The sequence below is a fragment of the Glandiceps talaboti genome, chromosome 1, assembly GCF_964340395.1.
Source record: "Glandiceps talaboti chromosome 1, keGlaTala1.1, whole genome shotgun sequence".
In the NCBI taxonomy this organism is placed as follows: domain Eukaryota; kingdom Metazoa; phylum Hemichordata; class Enteropneusta; family Spengelidae; genus Glandiceps; species Glandiceps talaboti.
In genome coordinates this window covers 6,369,989-6,387,500 of record NC_135549.1, presented here as the reverse complement: position 1 = coordinate 6,387,500, position 17,512 = coordinate 6,369,989, and the positions used below count along the sequence as shown (strand labels likewise).

General features: G+C 34.7%; 2 protein-coding genes across 4 annotated transcripts in view; one reads left to right on the top strand and one right to left on the bottom strand.

Annotated features, from left to right (window-relative positions):
* The window catches only part of LOC144436773 (dedicator of cytokinesis protein 3-like), a 56,793-nt gene extending 48,106 nt beyond the window's left edge, over positions 1–8,687 (bottom strand). For 2 of the 3 annotated variants that reach the window (XM_078125636.1, XM_078125650.1), the window contains exon 1: positions 8,565–8,687. In XM_078125636.1, coding sequence (XP_077981762.1) covers positions 8,565–8,601 — 37 coding nt within the window. In that variant the 5' untranslated portion in view covers positions 8,602–8,687. Of the gene's footprint in view, positions 1–4,381; positions 4,416–8,564 lie in introns of those variants that run through there. The other variant, XM_078125644.1, reaches the window with a different exon arrangement.
* A 319-nt stretch (positions 8,688–9,006) lies between these two features.
* On the top strand, positions 9,007–17,466 carry LOC144436191 (zinc finger protein 277-like). The gene is made up of 9 exons (XM_078124948.1): positions 9,007–9,025; positions 10,997–11,258; positions 11,443–11,534; positions 11,972–12,211; positions 12,944–12,989; positions 13,402–13,623; positions 14,448–14,590; positions 15,044–15,215; positions 16,619–17,466. Exons 1-9 carry the CDS (start codon positions 9,007–9,009, stop codon positions 16,785–16,787), a joined length of 1,365 nt encoding a protein of 454 aa, XP_077981074.1. The 3' UTR covers positions 16,788–17,466.
* Positions 17,467–17,512: the final 46 nt, after the last annotated feature.

Here is a 17,512-nt window from a genome sequence, read left to right as displayed (position 1 = left end):
ACTAGCTACTTTTAAAATTATAGCTACATCTGGCCATTATAAAGTACAAAACATATACTACTCATTGTAGAATAAATAAATGTTCTCTACACTGCTCAACTCTTATTGACTTTTCGCTGACCTTCTGATAACTTTTCCATCATGTGGTATTTTTATGGTGTTATATTCTGTCATAAAATTGATAGATCACTTTATTGTGGTATCTTTATCATGACCACATCATAACTCCAAGCTATCATGGTCACTGACTTTGAAAATTTGGATTACAGAAAGTCTATGACTATGTTTGAAGACCCTGTAAGTTTTTTTCTTTTTTTACATATTTAAAGTTCATGTAGCGAGTTCAACTTCAACAACACTACAACCACCACCACCACCACCACCACCACCACCACCACCACCACCAACAACAACAACAACAACAACAACAACAACAACAACAACAACAACAACAACATACATAATGTACAAGTATACAACACACCTTGGCAACAAAGCAAAAATATGTCTGAACTTAAATTACTATTTTAAATTCCCTGATAGAAATTTATTAATATGGTGCTATAGATGTTCAAATAATGTCATAAATTATTTCAATGTAAGATTTACATATTTAGGTTCCTATAAGTTACTTTATAAAATATTGCTGCCTAAATTATGGATGTAAAAATGTCACATTCTTTACATCCCTTTGCTGTCTCCCAATAGAAGGAAAAAACAAATATTTTCTTCTATTGGAAGACATGACTGCATGAATTCCAGTCTGCGCTGAAATCTTATTGGATACATTTTAGTAATGTTTACAGGTACCATTTTGTCTAAACACATACAGTTCTGCCTGATTTGAGTGTGTGTTCAAACATACAAATGTAGGTTACCCAAACAACAAGATCAAGGTGTTACAGCATTTTGTATACAAAATTCTAACCAAAATAAAGAAATACGTAATATATAAATGAATGAATGAATGAATGAATGAATAAATAAATAAATAAATAAATAATGCTGGAACCTATTACTCTGCATGACTTTGGATGGAAATTCCTGAAAGAAAATCTTCAAACTTATCAGTTGCTGATAGCCAAGACAGTGTGTCTCAAACTCCTCTATATATAGAGATCACTTCTATAAGAGTAATTGTGATGGACACTGACATGCCACCACATAACCATTGCTACGTATTCTGATGGTAAAACTTGAACTCTTTGCCCTATCACCTTCTAACCTTTGGAGAAAGTAATATCTCCTAAACTAACATACAGAGTACTTTTTAGGCATGTGTGTTCCCTGTCTTTTAGATCAGCTCCCACATATAGAAGACATTAGCCATGTGAATGACATACTTTGCTGCCATCTCAAAGGAAATACATTGAATACTTGCTGCATACTTTTTACTGTGTGTGTGTGTGTGCTCAGTCTCAGAATCGGCAGTGTGCCAGTTCTATGTGATACAGTAACAACTAACTTACTTTTGCAATCTTGCATGAAAACTACATGTAATCTATGAAATGAGCTAATATTACATGAATATTCAAAAACACACTAAAACAAACTGTATAACTCTATTGTCTGTAAAAAGATATGACTAAACAAGCCAGATTTAATTCTAATTAGACTGCGTAGTTTCTCATGTCATTTAATACTGCTAAATTCTTGGTGCACCTCAGCAGTATCTGATCATAATGTTGTTAGCTCACTCTGATACTCTTCGCCATCAAATTCAATAAACATTCACACAAACATAAAATAAAATCTTGAGAGACAGTCACACTTGTAAAGTTTAACGATTATAAGACATAACATTACATAAGTTAATTTCTATGATCTGGTCTTGGTACAAATGTTGTACCAAAATATCAACAGGTATCAAAAGAAAAATGACGTAATGGATTGAAATTCATAAATTCATATTCAAAACACACCAGAATTTCTCCTTTATAAGAAAGCTGCCAGAAATAACAAAATTTTATAGTTCATAATCTTGTTTTACAGGAACAAAACACTCTACATAGTTCATAAAGATACAGTAAGGCAGACATTTTGATTTCAAATCTAATAGGCTTCAATTCACATCATTATTTCAGAATTTCCCTGTTCAGTGATGGTCCTGTGACAATTTTTCCCTTTGATATTAATTTAAGGGTACAAATGTAACTCCAAGGGAATACGGGTATTTTCATAAACTTTTGGTTCTGGAATGTCATTTCATGATTTCACATCACATATTTTTGTTCAGTTGCCTGTATGCCAAGAAACTCTCTTTCACCTTGATTGTTCTTTCAGTGAAGCACCATTGCATCATGGGTGAACACTGAATATACATGACTCCAAAGACAAGAGCTTAATGCCTTCATATAAATAGTTATGAATATTCAAATATTATATCCAGAAGCCAAAGTTCATGAAATTACCTTTATTTCCTGGAGTGGCATACCCCTTTCAAGAGATGAAATCTCTTCTTATAAGTATAAAATTTGGTAATTTGTACAAACAAACATAGTTATGGCTATACATGTAAACTCAAACTTCAAAAAAACTAAAAATTTGTTTAGAAATGAAATTTCAAAGTTCTGAAAGCATGTTACTTTTTGTCATCTTCAATTTTTGTTCCTTGTTGTAAGATTTCACTTCCATGAGTAGCATCTGGCAATTTAACTTTATTATTACATTCATTCTCATCACCACTAATGTCTTTTTGCAGTCAAACTGAAATATGGGTTGGGGTAGATCTGAGGTCAAATAAAGTAAAATCATTGCTGTTCAGACATTCCTACACAAACCAATGTGAACAAAACTGTCCATTGACAAGTTACATGTAAACTGTATGAATGCTAAACCCTTTGACAATTAAATATGCCATATCTGACCACTTAAATGTATTATTAATTCATTCTCATTACCACTAATGTTTATTTGCAGTCAAACTAAAAATATGGGTTGGGGTAGAGGTGGGATGTTTCATAAGTGAAATCATTGTGGTCCAGACATTCCTACACAAACCAATGTGAACAAAACAGCCCACTTACAAATGTACATGCAGACTGCACTAATCAACTGCTAAATCCTTTTAACAATTAAACACACATCTGACAGTGGTTGCTAAGCATTCCACAGAGTCACATCTGTGAGTGTGAATGAGTATGACAGTTACTAATTCACACTCATTAGTACATAGATGCTAATTGTCCTCATTACCAAAACAAACATTATAATCAAGTCAATGATTCATCAGCTGTCATAGCACACACATGTCTAGAATGTGTGGGAAGACCATTGTAAACAATGCTCAGCTGTATTTTCACTTTCTACATATCCATGTGACTTATTTCTTAGTAGTCTGTTATTGTCTCATAACACTTGATTTACAGTATAGAAAACTGGTGTCTGTTTGTCTCTTATTACATAGTTTCCACAATATTTTGTGTAGTGCATATGTTTGAATAAGGCATCTTACCATTTCATACAGAAATAGTGTCCTAATGTTAGGCCCCTCTGCCCTCTCACAGTAAATTGTACAGCCATTCATGACATAAAGCTTGAGTCTAATTACTCATAATGCTCCCATTAGGAACACACATAGTGTGATACTCATAACTTGTGGATCAAAATTTACAATGAACACAAACATGGGAAAATTGCTGGAATCACATTCTACAAGTTTTGCCATGACACAATACAGGTAAAAGTGTCATGATGGAAGTGTTGAAAGCTGTTACTTCACTCTGATTATTTCTGACAGCCTGTATCATCAAAGAACACCATGTTAAGAAAGTTGATCCTTGGCTTTTCAAATAGTACAGTCTATTTTAGTTTAATTGCGTGTGGTGAATTTCAATTCCAACGTTCATGATGTTTACTGCATTCACACGACTGACATCACCATCTCAAGCCTAAAAAATTCTCTCATTTATGTGTCTATTTCTGTCCTTTTTATGTCGGAGCCGTTGGCATCAACCTAACATCTGACCCGGTTGTACTTTTGTGTAAAATAACATCCCATTCATAATTACCAACACACTATTTTTAGTTCTAAATTAGATCACCCTGGACAGTGTCCTACTGTGACTACAGACTTATAATATTTTTGACATGACACTTACAATTTACCAACAATATGAAACGGACAAGCTGTACTCTAGACTCCCTAGTACTAACATTATTGTTATCACTTCAGTTTGTTTGCAAACTTCAGAAAGTTGGAGGGCACAGCTTCTCCAATATGATCAATCTATCTTAGTTGTTTCATTAGCCTGGACTCAATGCAGATTGGATTTTTACATTTTTCTTTCTAATCACAGAAAAATGTATAAAAAAAATCCAACCCACATGGATTCCAGGATATTGTTTCATTACTATTTTTTCTCAGAACTATATTTTGAACACACGCCTTTTTTATCGGAAATAATACGATACATCCTGCCAAAAATTCTATTTCTGACATATGTAGGATGATGTACCTCATTCTATGTATGATTGTATTTCACAGTAATGTACATCACAGTATGTATAAAATTGCAGGTAGGTACATGTATGCAGTATCCTGGAAATTTTGTTATGTACTTTTACAATATAATCACTCATTAACAATACATGTTGAGTGTTTACCACATTACAATGACATGAATGATATGAATGATAAACCCGGGCCCCATAAAACTCGGCACAGGTTTGATTGTATATATTTATTTGTGCTAATTTTAGCTCCAGGAACTTGTACAGTTATGAACTTATCTACAAAAGCAGTCAACTGCACAGAGGCCTGGTACATTCTGAAGTTCTAGAAACAATGTGTATTTAGATGTCCCAGATTGGCTATCAGTATCATAGATGTCACATTCTGTACATTGTTCTAGAACCATGGACTACTGAATTTAGCACCAACACAATGAAGAGTCTAAGCAAATCGATTGTTACACCACCTAATCAATAATCCAGGAAGTATGGCTTGCAAATCTTTAGTTAAAAATATTTACACTTCAACTGCTTCCGTGTTGCTCTAAATTTAGGAGGACTGTAATAAATTAGTGTTTGCGAAGAAATCACATAAATAATGTCTTGTGATCTCTGCAGACTCCCCAGGTATACTTTTTTGTATGATGTGACATCTGTTTATAAGACCCAAAAAGTATATCAAAAAGTTTTGAAAGTTTTTTCGCTACATCTCAGGCCACAATCAGCAATTGTCATGCGTATGCCTTTGTCAGAGAATTGTTATTCAAAATGTCACGGATTACTGATTGATTAGGAATTGTATTACTTGTTACTGAGCTCCTGCTTACAAGACCCACTTTATTGATTTATTTACATCTACTGATATGCTTTGGGGTTTTTTTGAGCAAATAATAAGATGTGGCTATTTGACCCTTGTTGCTAATTGAAACTGCTGTGAGTACAACCTACAATAAACTGACCATAGTATGTAGTATGTGTAATCTTCACCCCAACCACTCCAAAAAAAGAGATTACCATGAAATCAATGCTTTTATAAAAGCTTAGAGAGTTGTTGAAATGGGTTGTTAAGGGATAATTAAGAACAATGAATTGTCAAAAGGCTAGGTATAACTAATCAATAGGTCAAGGGTCATTGCAGCTTTCAGGACAAGTACTAAGTAGCTCCCACTTCCTGGTTCTTTTGTTCATAGATAAGGTAACTGTGAACACAGACTTCCCATTTGGACCTGACACTTCCACCTGCTGCACACTGATTACCAAATGATCAAGGATACAATATCTCATGTCAAGGTCTGCTATAACTCATCGGTCAAACATCACAGAACTTTTAATGCATAACAAGAGGCAGAGCTGTGTGAGGAGTGACGGTCATATTAAAATACATGACAGAAAGAAAATGAAGCAGTCATGCACACAATACCATGCCAATAATGTCTTAGACTATGACAGACTAATGTTGACAGCTGCCAAATAAAAATGTCATTTGACACAAGTAACTAATAAAACAATCCTTCTTATAAGTGACCTTTCTACAACCTGGTTACAAACAAACTTTTAAATTCTGTTCATTATTTCCACAGAAGCTTTTCTATGTATGCCAAAACTTGGGAATGTGCCAATACGGATTATCAAGGGAGATTCCAATACTTGCAGAATACAAAATCAGCTTGGATTAGTTCCTGAAAGGAATATTCAATGATCAAGCTGTTTTTAGAGTTTAACTATATATTAATTCCCCAATATTTTTCTTTATTCAGCCCAGGAAATTACGAGTGAGCTAAGGGGCCTTGTCACTACCAGTTGCTAGACAAGTAGCAACAAAGCCCTTTGGTCATGAGTATTTTTCAGGTGAATGAAGAAAAATATTGAGGAATAATATAATTATACCTTCTCAAGTATAATTTATAAAAAAAAAAAAAAGAGAGAAAGGGAAAAATAATGGTGATTTGGAATGTTTGACATATTTCAAGCATTGCAGAACTAGTGACGTAAAAACGGATTGTCATGACATAGAATGACCAGGGTATTTAAATCCATATTTTTTATTCAATGACAATATATTGGCTTGTGCATGGTATAATATTCTTTATCCTGTGTTCACATTCATAAATAATCTATGGGTACAAAAAAACTAATTAACTCATTGCTAGTACTGCAATCATTCAAAGAAGCAGTAAAGTGTAAGAAAACATGCAAAAGTCTGTCTCCCAGGGTATTAGGAATAATACTAGCTGGGTGTATAAACAGTGTTGAGAGCTTTGACCACAAACAGGAAGGCCACACTTTAACTATCTCTAAACAAACTAGTTGGAAGAAATCAATGACAACACAACTTTACTATTTTAAGGTCAATAAGTTTACAGATTAACTACACAACCCACACATATCACCAGATCACACCCCCAGTCTTCCAAAGTTCTAAACTCATAAGTGTTCCTATTTTTCACAGCATGAACAAAATATATTTAGTTATCTTCCCTGTGGAAAGAGTTGGTTTCTTTCCAATTTCACAATCTGAGAAATACTAGATTTCAAGGCGATCTCTTTCCATTTTCAGAGTCAGAGAAATACTAAATTTCAAGGCGTACTACCAGGACGAGTACTTTCTTCATATATCTACTGTACTTCTCTACACATTTGAAATATGTGCTAAAGTTAAACTTTATCAACTTCTATCAATTCATCATTTCAATCTCAACAACTTACACCTGATATCTTAGTAATGATCTCATTTCAAATGTCAACATCTAAAAGTTGAATAACAAGTCTCAGTTATGGTCTCACACTGTGAACTCTTTGACTCATAGCTGTGCAATACTTTATATCATTAAATTTATACTAATGGTTCATTTATTAACTGCTGATTACTTCAATCCACAATCAAACCATTAATCATGTATTACAGTACAATATAACCATAAATTCTATAAAGCAATGGGATTTTAGTCTACATCAGAAAAGATATTATTTCAAATCATAAACTTTGCAAACAGAAACCTAAGTAATGCACTAGATATTGAATTTCATTTGTTAAAAATAACTCTGAACAGGTAATGATATATGTATTTTGCCAGGGTGGCTTCACATTGAATATTGATTTATGGGACTTGCTAACTGCTTAATTGTACAGTCGAATCATCAGACTACAAAATGAAGTGCCATTCTCCTAAAGATTTCAAAAGAATATGAGTTGTCTTTCATTTAACAGTAGAGTGTGACTACAGTGAGGGATTCAAGAAATGCCCTGAAAAGGGCTTCTATATTCTTAAGAATTTCAAAATTTACACATGGTTTGTTTCAAATCTGTTAAGGTTCAATATTTTGAGAAGTCATAAAAACATGTTGGAATGGCAGTGCCAGGATTCAGTGTTGGTTTGACAGGTATAACCATTGATTGCAAATAATGTTTTCCACACTAAATGTACCAACACCACATCAGATAATTTTACTCATCATTCAATACTTTGAATATGTCAGAAAGAAGTACTCTTGAGTAGCCACTCGTGACCTTCATAATTGTAGCCTGAACTCAGTGAAGCTAAAATTGTGGGGTTTATTTTGCAAAAAATAAGGTTATTGACAACATTTTTTATCTAACATTTCTTGGGAGGAAATTTCCTAAAACGTAATTTTGAGCATGGAGTATGGCACATAAACACATATGATTTGCGGAATGCAAACATTCCAAGTATATATTGACAGACATATTAAAATACAGTATACTATATCATACACGCTAGACAAGTTTTTAGATTACGAGTGTCGCATTATATATGTGTGCGTAACAAGAGTTGAATGACAATGTTTATTCAAATATGTGGCGGCACTTTTATCTTAATGGTCTGATCGAGAAACTATTTCTGGATGCACAATTAAAAACATGAATTGTCTGTCAAGGTGATAATGTTCTTGAGATAATCCCTTCGCGCCAATTCATTCATTCATGCAATTCAAGGACATCTGAAAATGTACCTTTCACACTTGAAACTCAAGAGCGTTCTTGCACGTTCGTATTGTTTTGGTTTGTCAAGTCGTTTAATGATTTACTTCCTCGACACACAACTGTCATTCGAATGTAAAAATCACTTTTAGAAATAACGCAAACGACTTACCAACTCCAAACTTCTTATCTGTTGTTGGCCGCCACATGTTGGGAAGAAAATGTACAACAAATGTCTAGTAAAATTGTCAGAAACGGCGAGATTATAATGAGAAGATGTCACGTCAGGTCCACGCCTCCGCCATATTGCATTTCTATCAGGTGGTATGTTTAGATCAAACCACTTACTTTCCAGGGGTGTACTCTTACTTTTTACTGCACATGACATCACCCACACCAGAAAGCGTATAGCCCCGGAGTCAAGCACAAAACTATAAGTATTCAGAAGGATACGAGCTAATCTGTTATATCACTAATAATCTTGCACATGATGGGTTCAAGGGTTAAGTACAGTTCAAAGTATATTAACTTACGAAATACCTTTATTGAAAATAGAATATCTAATTACTGTCTACATGTCGATAATATAACAGCGCCCCTTTCGACAACGGAAGATGGCGGAAGGTGGCGGAGGTGAGCCGAAATATGTTTGCATACTCTGTCTTGTAGACGGTCTTCGAAAGCAAGTATGGAGCTACAAAATGGTGCATTTTATTGTCAACTCATAATGCACCAGATCAAAACCGCGCGTGTCCCTTTAAATACAGGAAATAACACTCGCACACGTGTATGGAAACTAATGTTATGATTTTTTTTCTCAATGATTGCAGCATTGACTGGAAATGCGTGATGATAGTAAAATTATGCATGTCTGATATGATTAGAGACCATATTTTATTATAATACAGGATGTAGCTCCTCCTATAAATCTCAATACGTATGCTCTGCAGTATACGTATTGTATTGTTATATTTCAAAGTCTGTCATAATTCCTGTCTGCATCAAGCGTCAATAATTCATTGGATATTTTTTGCATATATTGTTATCATTTTGCGTGTGCGGCTAAGAATCATCCCGGAGAATCATATCCGGGATGATATCATTCTATCTTAATGTAGTTGTAGGAGTAGTATTGCAGAAATAATGCATGTATTGTCCATTACATTTTATAGTAGCACAGTCTATCAACTGTGACCCCATTCCATTGCTAGTCTGTGTACAAAAGACACTTAGAAAATACATACACATTGAAACATGTAGAACTATAGGATCAATTCTGTATTTACTTGATCATTCATCATCATCATCATCATCATCATCATCATCATCATCATCATCATCATCATCATCATCATCATCATCATCATCATCATCATCATCATCATATTTTCAAATGGAACATTTATTCGTATTTGCCCTTAGCTATACAATGAATTGGTAAACTATGTACAAAAATGAGGAAAATACGAATGAGTTGGCTTAGTAAAAGTAAATGTTCCTGATAAAATTAAAAAAGGTGAACTTAAAAACGGTGGAGTATATATTTCAGTGTGAAGTCTATATGTACAATTTGGACAATGGTGTTCAAAACTTTAAAATGATGATGATCATCATCATCGTCAGCATCATCTTTTAAGGAAACATATTTTCATGTTCAATCCCTGTTACAAATTTTTTTTTTAAAAAGTATAAGGGTAGCAAGTCAAAGACACAAGTGAAAGGACGGGGATCTCAATGTTAATTGTGTTTGGATGTTAATGATGGTAGAAATGTTTGGGTTGATGCTTTTCAGTACTGACGGCAATAGAGTGGAGAGAGAGAGAGAGAGAGAGAGAGAGAGAGAGAGAGAGAGAGAGAGAGAGAGAGAGAGAGAGAGAGAGAGAGAGAGAGAGAGAGAGAGAGAGAGAGAGAGAGAGAGAGAGAGAGAGAGAGAGAGAGAGAGAGAGAGAGAGAGAGAGAGAGAGAGAGAGAGAGAGAGAGAGAGAGAGAGAGAGAGAGAGAGAGAGAGAGAGAGAGAGAGAGAGAGAGAGAAGGAGAGGAAGAGAGAGAGAGAGAGAGAGAGAGAGAGAGAGAGAGAGAGAGAGAGAGAGAGAGAGAGAGAGAGAGAGAGGGCGAGCGAGAGAGCGAGCGAGGCAGAGAGAGAGAGAGGAGAGAGAGAGAGAGAGAGATATTAGTTCTTTTGATAGTTCTTGTATGTTTACACCTATCTGTTCAAAGGAACTTTGTTAAGAAGTATAGCACCCCCTTCTCCCCTACCGAACCATTTCATTATTATTTTCATATTCAGCTTTACAAAATATGATACATAATTGTATGTGATAGGAGCATCAGTGAAAAAAGCCTGCATGGTAATACCAATATACAAGCAAGGCAGTGTTCTTCATAGATTTTTGACATCAGAAGGCAACACCTTGTGTAGTTGCTAGTTGTGATCAGTAAAGGAATCTTGGGTCTATTTATGGCTATTTACATTAATCCATTTTGTATGAAACTACATTGTAAGTGGTTTGTCATTTGATTTTCAATGTATTGTTATCAAAATGGTGATAAGAGAAATTACGAGATATGCTTTCATCTCTTCTACCTACTTTTTTCCTCCCACAGAAAGTAAGGGTCTTGATGAAGACCATAAGAGATATTATGGAACCATACTTGAGCCATTGCTGTTTCCAGACAGTCCAGACTCGTCAACACAACTCATTAACTTTGATAATCTTGGTGATAGTAGTGGCGGTGAGTCCACATTATGTCTGATGTGTGAGCACAGATTTAAGATGGTCCAGGAAAAAGATGGATTTTTGAAACATTTGGTTACTGTTCATAAAATGGTTTTAGCAGATGTCAACCTGGTCTGTAATCTCAGCAAGTAAGTGATGATGTATGATCTCTGATGGTAAACAGTTATACACACTTGAACAGCATTTGAATACAGTTGATTATTGATTACATACACTGCATGACCCATGTGTCATATCACTTTGATGATATATACAATACCATGTGAAGCATTCAAGCACTTCTTCATCATTCCTTTTTACTGTTTTTGTCAGATATGTGGAGTACTGGAGGAAAAGGTTTCAACAAGAACCAATCAAAAACTTCTGTAGTGTTATCCACACCAACTCAAGACCTACTGACAAAGGTGATAATAATATCATACCATATACATTTACACTTTCAAGTCTTATTCATAATGATGACTGAAGTTGTTGTTCTGTTATGTATTTTGAACTTCACTGAATCAACCTTTGCATAAAGCGAAGTTTAAGCATAGTAGCTAAACAAACTGATCTGTGAATATATAGGGTTGTGAGCCTGCATCAAGCAAATCACCTTGGTAACCCTCGTAAGTAAGTAAGTAAGTAAGTAAGTAAGTAAGTAAGTAAGTAAGTAAGTAAGTAAGTAAACTATCAAATAAGGAATACTTGCCGACAGGACAGTCATTGCGTCTCACACAGTGTTACTATCCAGGTTTAACTAAACAAATTTTGGCATATTCAATTTGCTTCAATATACCAAAACCTTTTTTTTTTGTATTAATGTTGAGTGAAATGTATGTTTCTTCTTCCCTGTATGTAGGCCCCAAAGAGGAGTATTATCTTCTGTCAGATGTCTTACCAGAAGACAAACAAATCAGAGAATACTTACAGAGGAAGAGACTTGATTGGATTCTGGAAACTCAACAAAAAGAGAGAATGGACAGCAGCTTTTCTAGAGGGTGTTTGTTTTGTAGACAACATTTTGAAGGTAACAGAGCTGAGTTGTTGAATCATATGGCTCATGACCATGGCTTTAGTGTTGGACAACCAGATAATCTAGGTAAGTGATGTATAGAAAGGAAGTGGTTTACAGGTGGATGCGAAGAAAATGATTAATTCCAGATATAGTTTGAAGAATTCACACGTTTGTCTTCATTGCGATAAAACTGCAGTAAGCTATGAATACACTTTCAAACACTTCCTTCATCAAAAAGTCGTCTAAAATTATGTTCTTTCAAAAATAAGGTTAATGAAATTATCTTTTAGTGATAAAATTTGAATGCCTTTGAATACCTTACTTCACTGTTTAGCTGAGCAAAGTGAAAGTATCGGTGGAAAGTATCATATTTTTAGTAAATGTAACAAAACTGAAATTTTCAGTTCAAGGAAGAATGGACACTTTTGAAAGATTCCAGTTGGCAAAACACTTATATCTCTGTTTATTTAGTATTCAAGTTGTTGGTTTAGTCTAATGTGACTAACATAAAACCAACTTTTTCCATAACTATTCCAAACAACAGTTTTTCTCACTCAAATTTGAATCATAAGCCAATGGGTCTTTTACAGTCAGAATATTTAGCTGTAAAATAGCAATAGAATTAGAAAAGTATGCTATAGATCCTCCTTATTGCTGTTTTTTACAGGGTTCAGGTATGTAAAAGGGATGAAACTGACAATGTCAATGTACTGGTAACTTTAGGGTTTAGTGTATGTAGTTATCAAAGTATTTATAGTTGCAGTCTTATTGTTCTATTTGTTTTTCTAATCAAAGTCTCATGGTATCCTTCCACAGTATTTACAACTGAATTCCTGGACAGTTTGGAAGATAAATTTAAAAAGTAAGTTGTATCAATTGTATACTTCTCAGTTTTTGCACTCACTCTTGAATGCACATGTACCCTGAAGCAAGTACCGTAACCATGGCCCAATATCTGATATCCAGTGTCCATATTGTATTTTTACCAGTTGCTACACTGAATTGTGTACCCTGAAATAATCACCAAAAGACCACTGTCCAGTGTATGTGTGATGTCAAAATGACCATTGTCCATTGTCTGCCTGATATCAATATCTAATGTCCACAATGTATCATTTCTATGTTCCACTAATATGATGTGTATGGCTGTGTTTTGACACTTGGGCAATAGTCAATGGATGTAAAATAATAATGTTGTGACAGCTGAAAATCTTGGTAAAATATTGCAAAATATTTTTATTTTCATCTTATTTTTTGTCCTCAACCCCTCTCAGTTTACAATGTGTGTATTGTGAGAAGACGTTCAAGGACAGAATGACATTGAAAGACCACATGAGAAAGAAACAACATAAACGAATCAATCCCAAAAATACAAGTTATGACAAATTTTATGTCATAAATTACTTGGAATTGGGTAAAAACTGGGAAAGTGTACAAGCTGAGCCAGAATATGATGTAGCTACACCTGAATCACTGTCTGATGTTGAAGATCAAGAGTAAGTTTACTTTGCAAATTAAAACTATCATCAATGAAATCTGATCACATCTGAAGGTCTGTAAAAAAATAGTCAAAGTAGACTTTTGTCAGTGTCTTCAATATTTCCTTCATTTTACTGTCAATTCTTGAAGGATACATTAATTGTAAATTAACTATGTTTGATGAAAACTTTGATGTTAAGCAAAGTAAAATGTGTTGGTTTCATTCACTTTCACTTATCTGTACAGAGTTGGCATTGATCCTATCTTTAATAGGCAGAAGTGATGTAGGGGGCCTTGCTAGCATATTGTCAACTGCTTGTACTATTATTACAATAACAACAAAAACAGTCCACACCATGTTTAACAGAAGTTTCCAATCAAGACCTGCATATCACTTTCACCTAAGTTCGGATCAATACCAGTTCCACACTGATTAGAGAATGAAACTAACACATTTATTTTGTTTAACATCCAAGATTTTATCAAAGAAAGTGAATTCACAAGGTATTCTTTCCCTTTAATACTGAAGGCCTTTTGGGGTATTTTACCATAATGTTGATCATCTATAGTGTATAAACAGTACACCTTTGTTCAATTTATGATGCAAAGATGACCGATGATAACTTCTAATTTTCACTGGTTTCGAACCCCACACATCCAGCTTCATTGATGTTATTGATATTTCTGTCTTAGTTTCCATGAAAGAGTTGTGTCTGTGTCTTACAAAACTGATCCAAGAAGTACATATAATTTATAAATGTGAAAAGTTAGTTTATTCCATTGAAATAGGATCGAAATATATTCACATGTATAGATATTCTTTGAATTTCTTTTTTTTCAGAGACTGGTCTGACTGGGAAGAGAATACTGGTGCTGCAGCATATTGTCTGTTCTGTGATTTCAATGCGTCTACAATTGACACTTTAGAGAGTCACATGAAAGAAACACACTGTTTTGATTTGATCAAAGTCAAGGACACATTAGGTAAAAGATAATAAACAAATTGTGTATATATTTGTAGTATCTCAACCCTTTCATTCGGTGTGTGTCTTAAAAAAGAGTTGAACATTTTTGAAGAAAAACAATATTTTTTTAGAACAAATTGAATTAAATTGAATGTTGTAGGCGAACAATCTGAAATATTTGAATGACAAACAGGTTTGTTTTTGATCACCCCAGACTGTGAATCAGGTTATTATGTATACATTCTATGAAAGGCCGGTAAAAAATGTCACAATCAATTCAAGTTTCTGAATTATGTAATTTTAAAATCTGGCAGTCAATTCCTAAGGTAGATTTTTGAAGTAATAACCAACATATTTATTTCTGTGTATTGACTGTAAGCTAAGGCCACTTTGCTATCTCTCAGAAAACATCAACATAGTATGTCAAATGATCTTTTGGTGTCAATTTATCTTGTTTTGTTTTGTTTAACAGATCTAAATTTTTACCAGCAAGTGAAGCTGATTAATTACATCAGAAGACAAGTATATCAAGACACATGTCTGTTTTGTCTGGATAAATTCACAGACAGAGACTCAACGATGGAACATATGAGGAATGAGAAACATATGGAAGTACCGTCTAAAGATATATGGGATCAACCCCAGTGAGTCATAGTTTAATGTCTCAAATCATCAAGTTAATTCGAATATGTATGAGACTTGCAGGACATTTTTTGTTTAAATGTGTTGTTGACTGCTTCTGGTGTTACTGTTTTTGCAATATGTTAAACTTAAGTTGCCTTGCAAATCTCATACATCACTTCCACCTAAATTCAAATCTTCGTTAAATCCATCACTTCCACCTAAGTTCAGATCAATGGTAACTCCATGACCTCCACCTAAGTTCAGATCAATGCTAACTCCATCACTTCCACCTTAGTTCAGATCAGTGCTAACTCCATGACTTCCACCTAAGTTCAGATCAATGCTAACTCCATCACTTCCACCTAAGTTCAAATCTTTGCTAACTCCATCACTTCCACCTAAGTTCAGATCAATGCTAACTCCATCACTTCCACCTAAGTTCAGATCACTGCTAACTCCATGACTTCCACCTAAGTTCAGATCAATGCTAACTCCATGACTTCCACCTAAGTTCAGATCAATGCTAACTCCATCACTTCCACCTAAGTTCAGATCAATGGTAACTCCATCACTTCCACCTAAGTTCAAATCTTTGCTAACTCCATCACTTCCACCTAAGTTCAGATCAATGGTAACTCCATCACTTCCACCTAAGTTCAGATCAATGGTAACTCCATGACTTCCACCTAAGTTCAGATCACTGCTAACTCCATGACTTCCACCTAAGTTCAGATCACTGCTAACTCCATGACTTCCACCTAAGTTCAGATCACTGCTAACTCCATGACTTCCACCTAAGTTCAGATCACTGCTAACTCCATCACTTCCACCTTAGTTCAGATCAATGGTAACTCCATCACTTCCACCTTAGTTCAGATCAATGCTAACTCCATCACTTCCACCTAAGTTCAGATCACTGCTAACTCCATCACTTCCACCTAAGTTCAGATCAGTGGTAACTCCATGACTTCCACCTAAGTTCAGATCAATGCTAACTCCATGACTTCCACCTAAGTTCAGATCAATGCTAACTCCATCACTTCCACCTAAGTTCAGATCAGTGGTAACTCCATGACTTCCACCTAAGTTCAGATCAATGCTAACTCCATCACTTCCACCTAAGTTCAGATCACTGCTAACTCCATCACTTCCACCTAAGTTCAGATCAGTGGTAACTCCATGACTTCCACCTAAGTTCAGATCAATGCTAACTCCATGACTTCCACCTAAGTTCAGATCAATGCTAACTCCATCACTTCCACCTAAGTTCAGATCAGTGGTAACTCCATGACTTCCACCTAAGTTCAAAGCAATGATAACTCCATGACTTCCACCTAAGTTCAGATCAATGCTATGACTTTCAGTCCTACAAGATGTACATCCTACAATTTTTAATGATCCATACTCAACTATTGTCTTTCAGATACTACTTCCCAACTTATGAGAATGACACATTGTTGTGTCTTCTGACTGATGATGATGATGATGACACCAGTGGTGAGACAAAGATGAGCAATATAGTTGTACCAGAAGACACGCCTCATGTAGACAGTATATTGCAAGACAGTAATGTCAGACAACATTTATCATAGGAGAAAATGTAGACAGTTTTGTAGACTTTCTATGCAATCATGTATACACATTGTATTGTGCAATCTTTAATAGCTGAGTGTCAGTGCCTGATGAGTGATGCTACCGGTAGTTGAGATTTATGTTACAGTCACTGGTGTTCTCCGAGAGATCAAATTGTCAAACAAAGTCATCTTCATTTTCATTTCAAAACCAAAGATTTGCATATTTCATAAGTAACTCTGTAGATTTTCTATGCAATCATGTATACACATTGTATTGTACAATCTTTAAAAGCTGCATTCAAGGAATACAGGAGTATCAGCATAATATGAATTAAAAGTACTTGTGTGAGCTGAATTGACAAGAGATCAAATTGTCATCATCTTCATTTGGGGAAATTAGGATTATTTGAATTTCAGGAACTTTCTCTTTACCTAACTTTTAGATACAAGGTATTCAAAAAGAGAAATCACCTATCACAGACTGTAATTATGACTTTTCCAGTCCAATCTTATTCATCCCACAAGTAATAATGGAATTCATCAGATAAAAAAATAATTAGGTAAAACCTGAGTGAGCCACACATTTTATCTGTGATCTACTTTGCATTATGGGTAGATATACAAGAAAGCGTGAAGTGTACCTGATTTTTACTTTCCTATTAGAGTGTTGTCAAACCCTAGCAAACACGCTTTGATATATATACATAGAAATTTGTTTACTTTTTGCTACCCAGCTTCTAAAA

Coding starts and splice junctions, on each gene's coding strand:
- LOC144436191 (XM_078124948.1), top strand. Junction 11,259..11,442: donor CTGGTCTGTAATCTCAGCAA/GTAAGTGATGAT, acceptor TGTTTTTGTCAG/ATATGTGGAGTACTGGAGGA. Junction 11,535..11,971: donor CTCAAGACCTACTGACAAAG/GTGATAATAATA, acceptor CCCTGTATGTAG/GCCCCAAAGAGGAGTATTAT.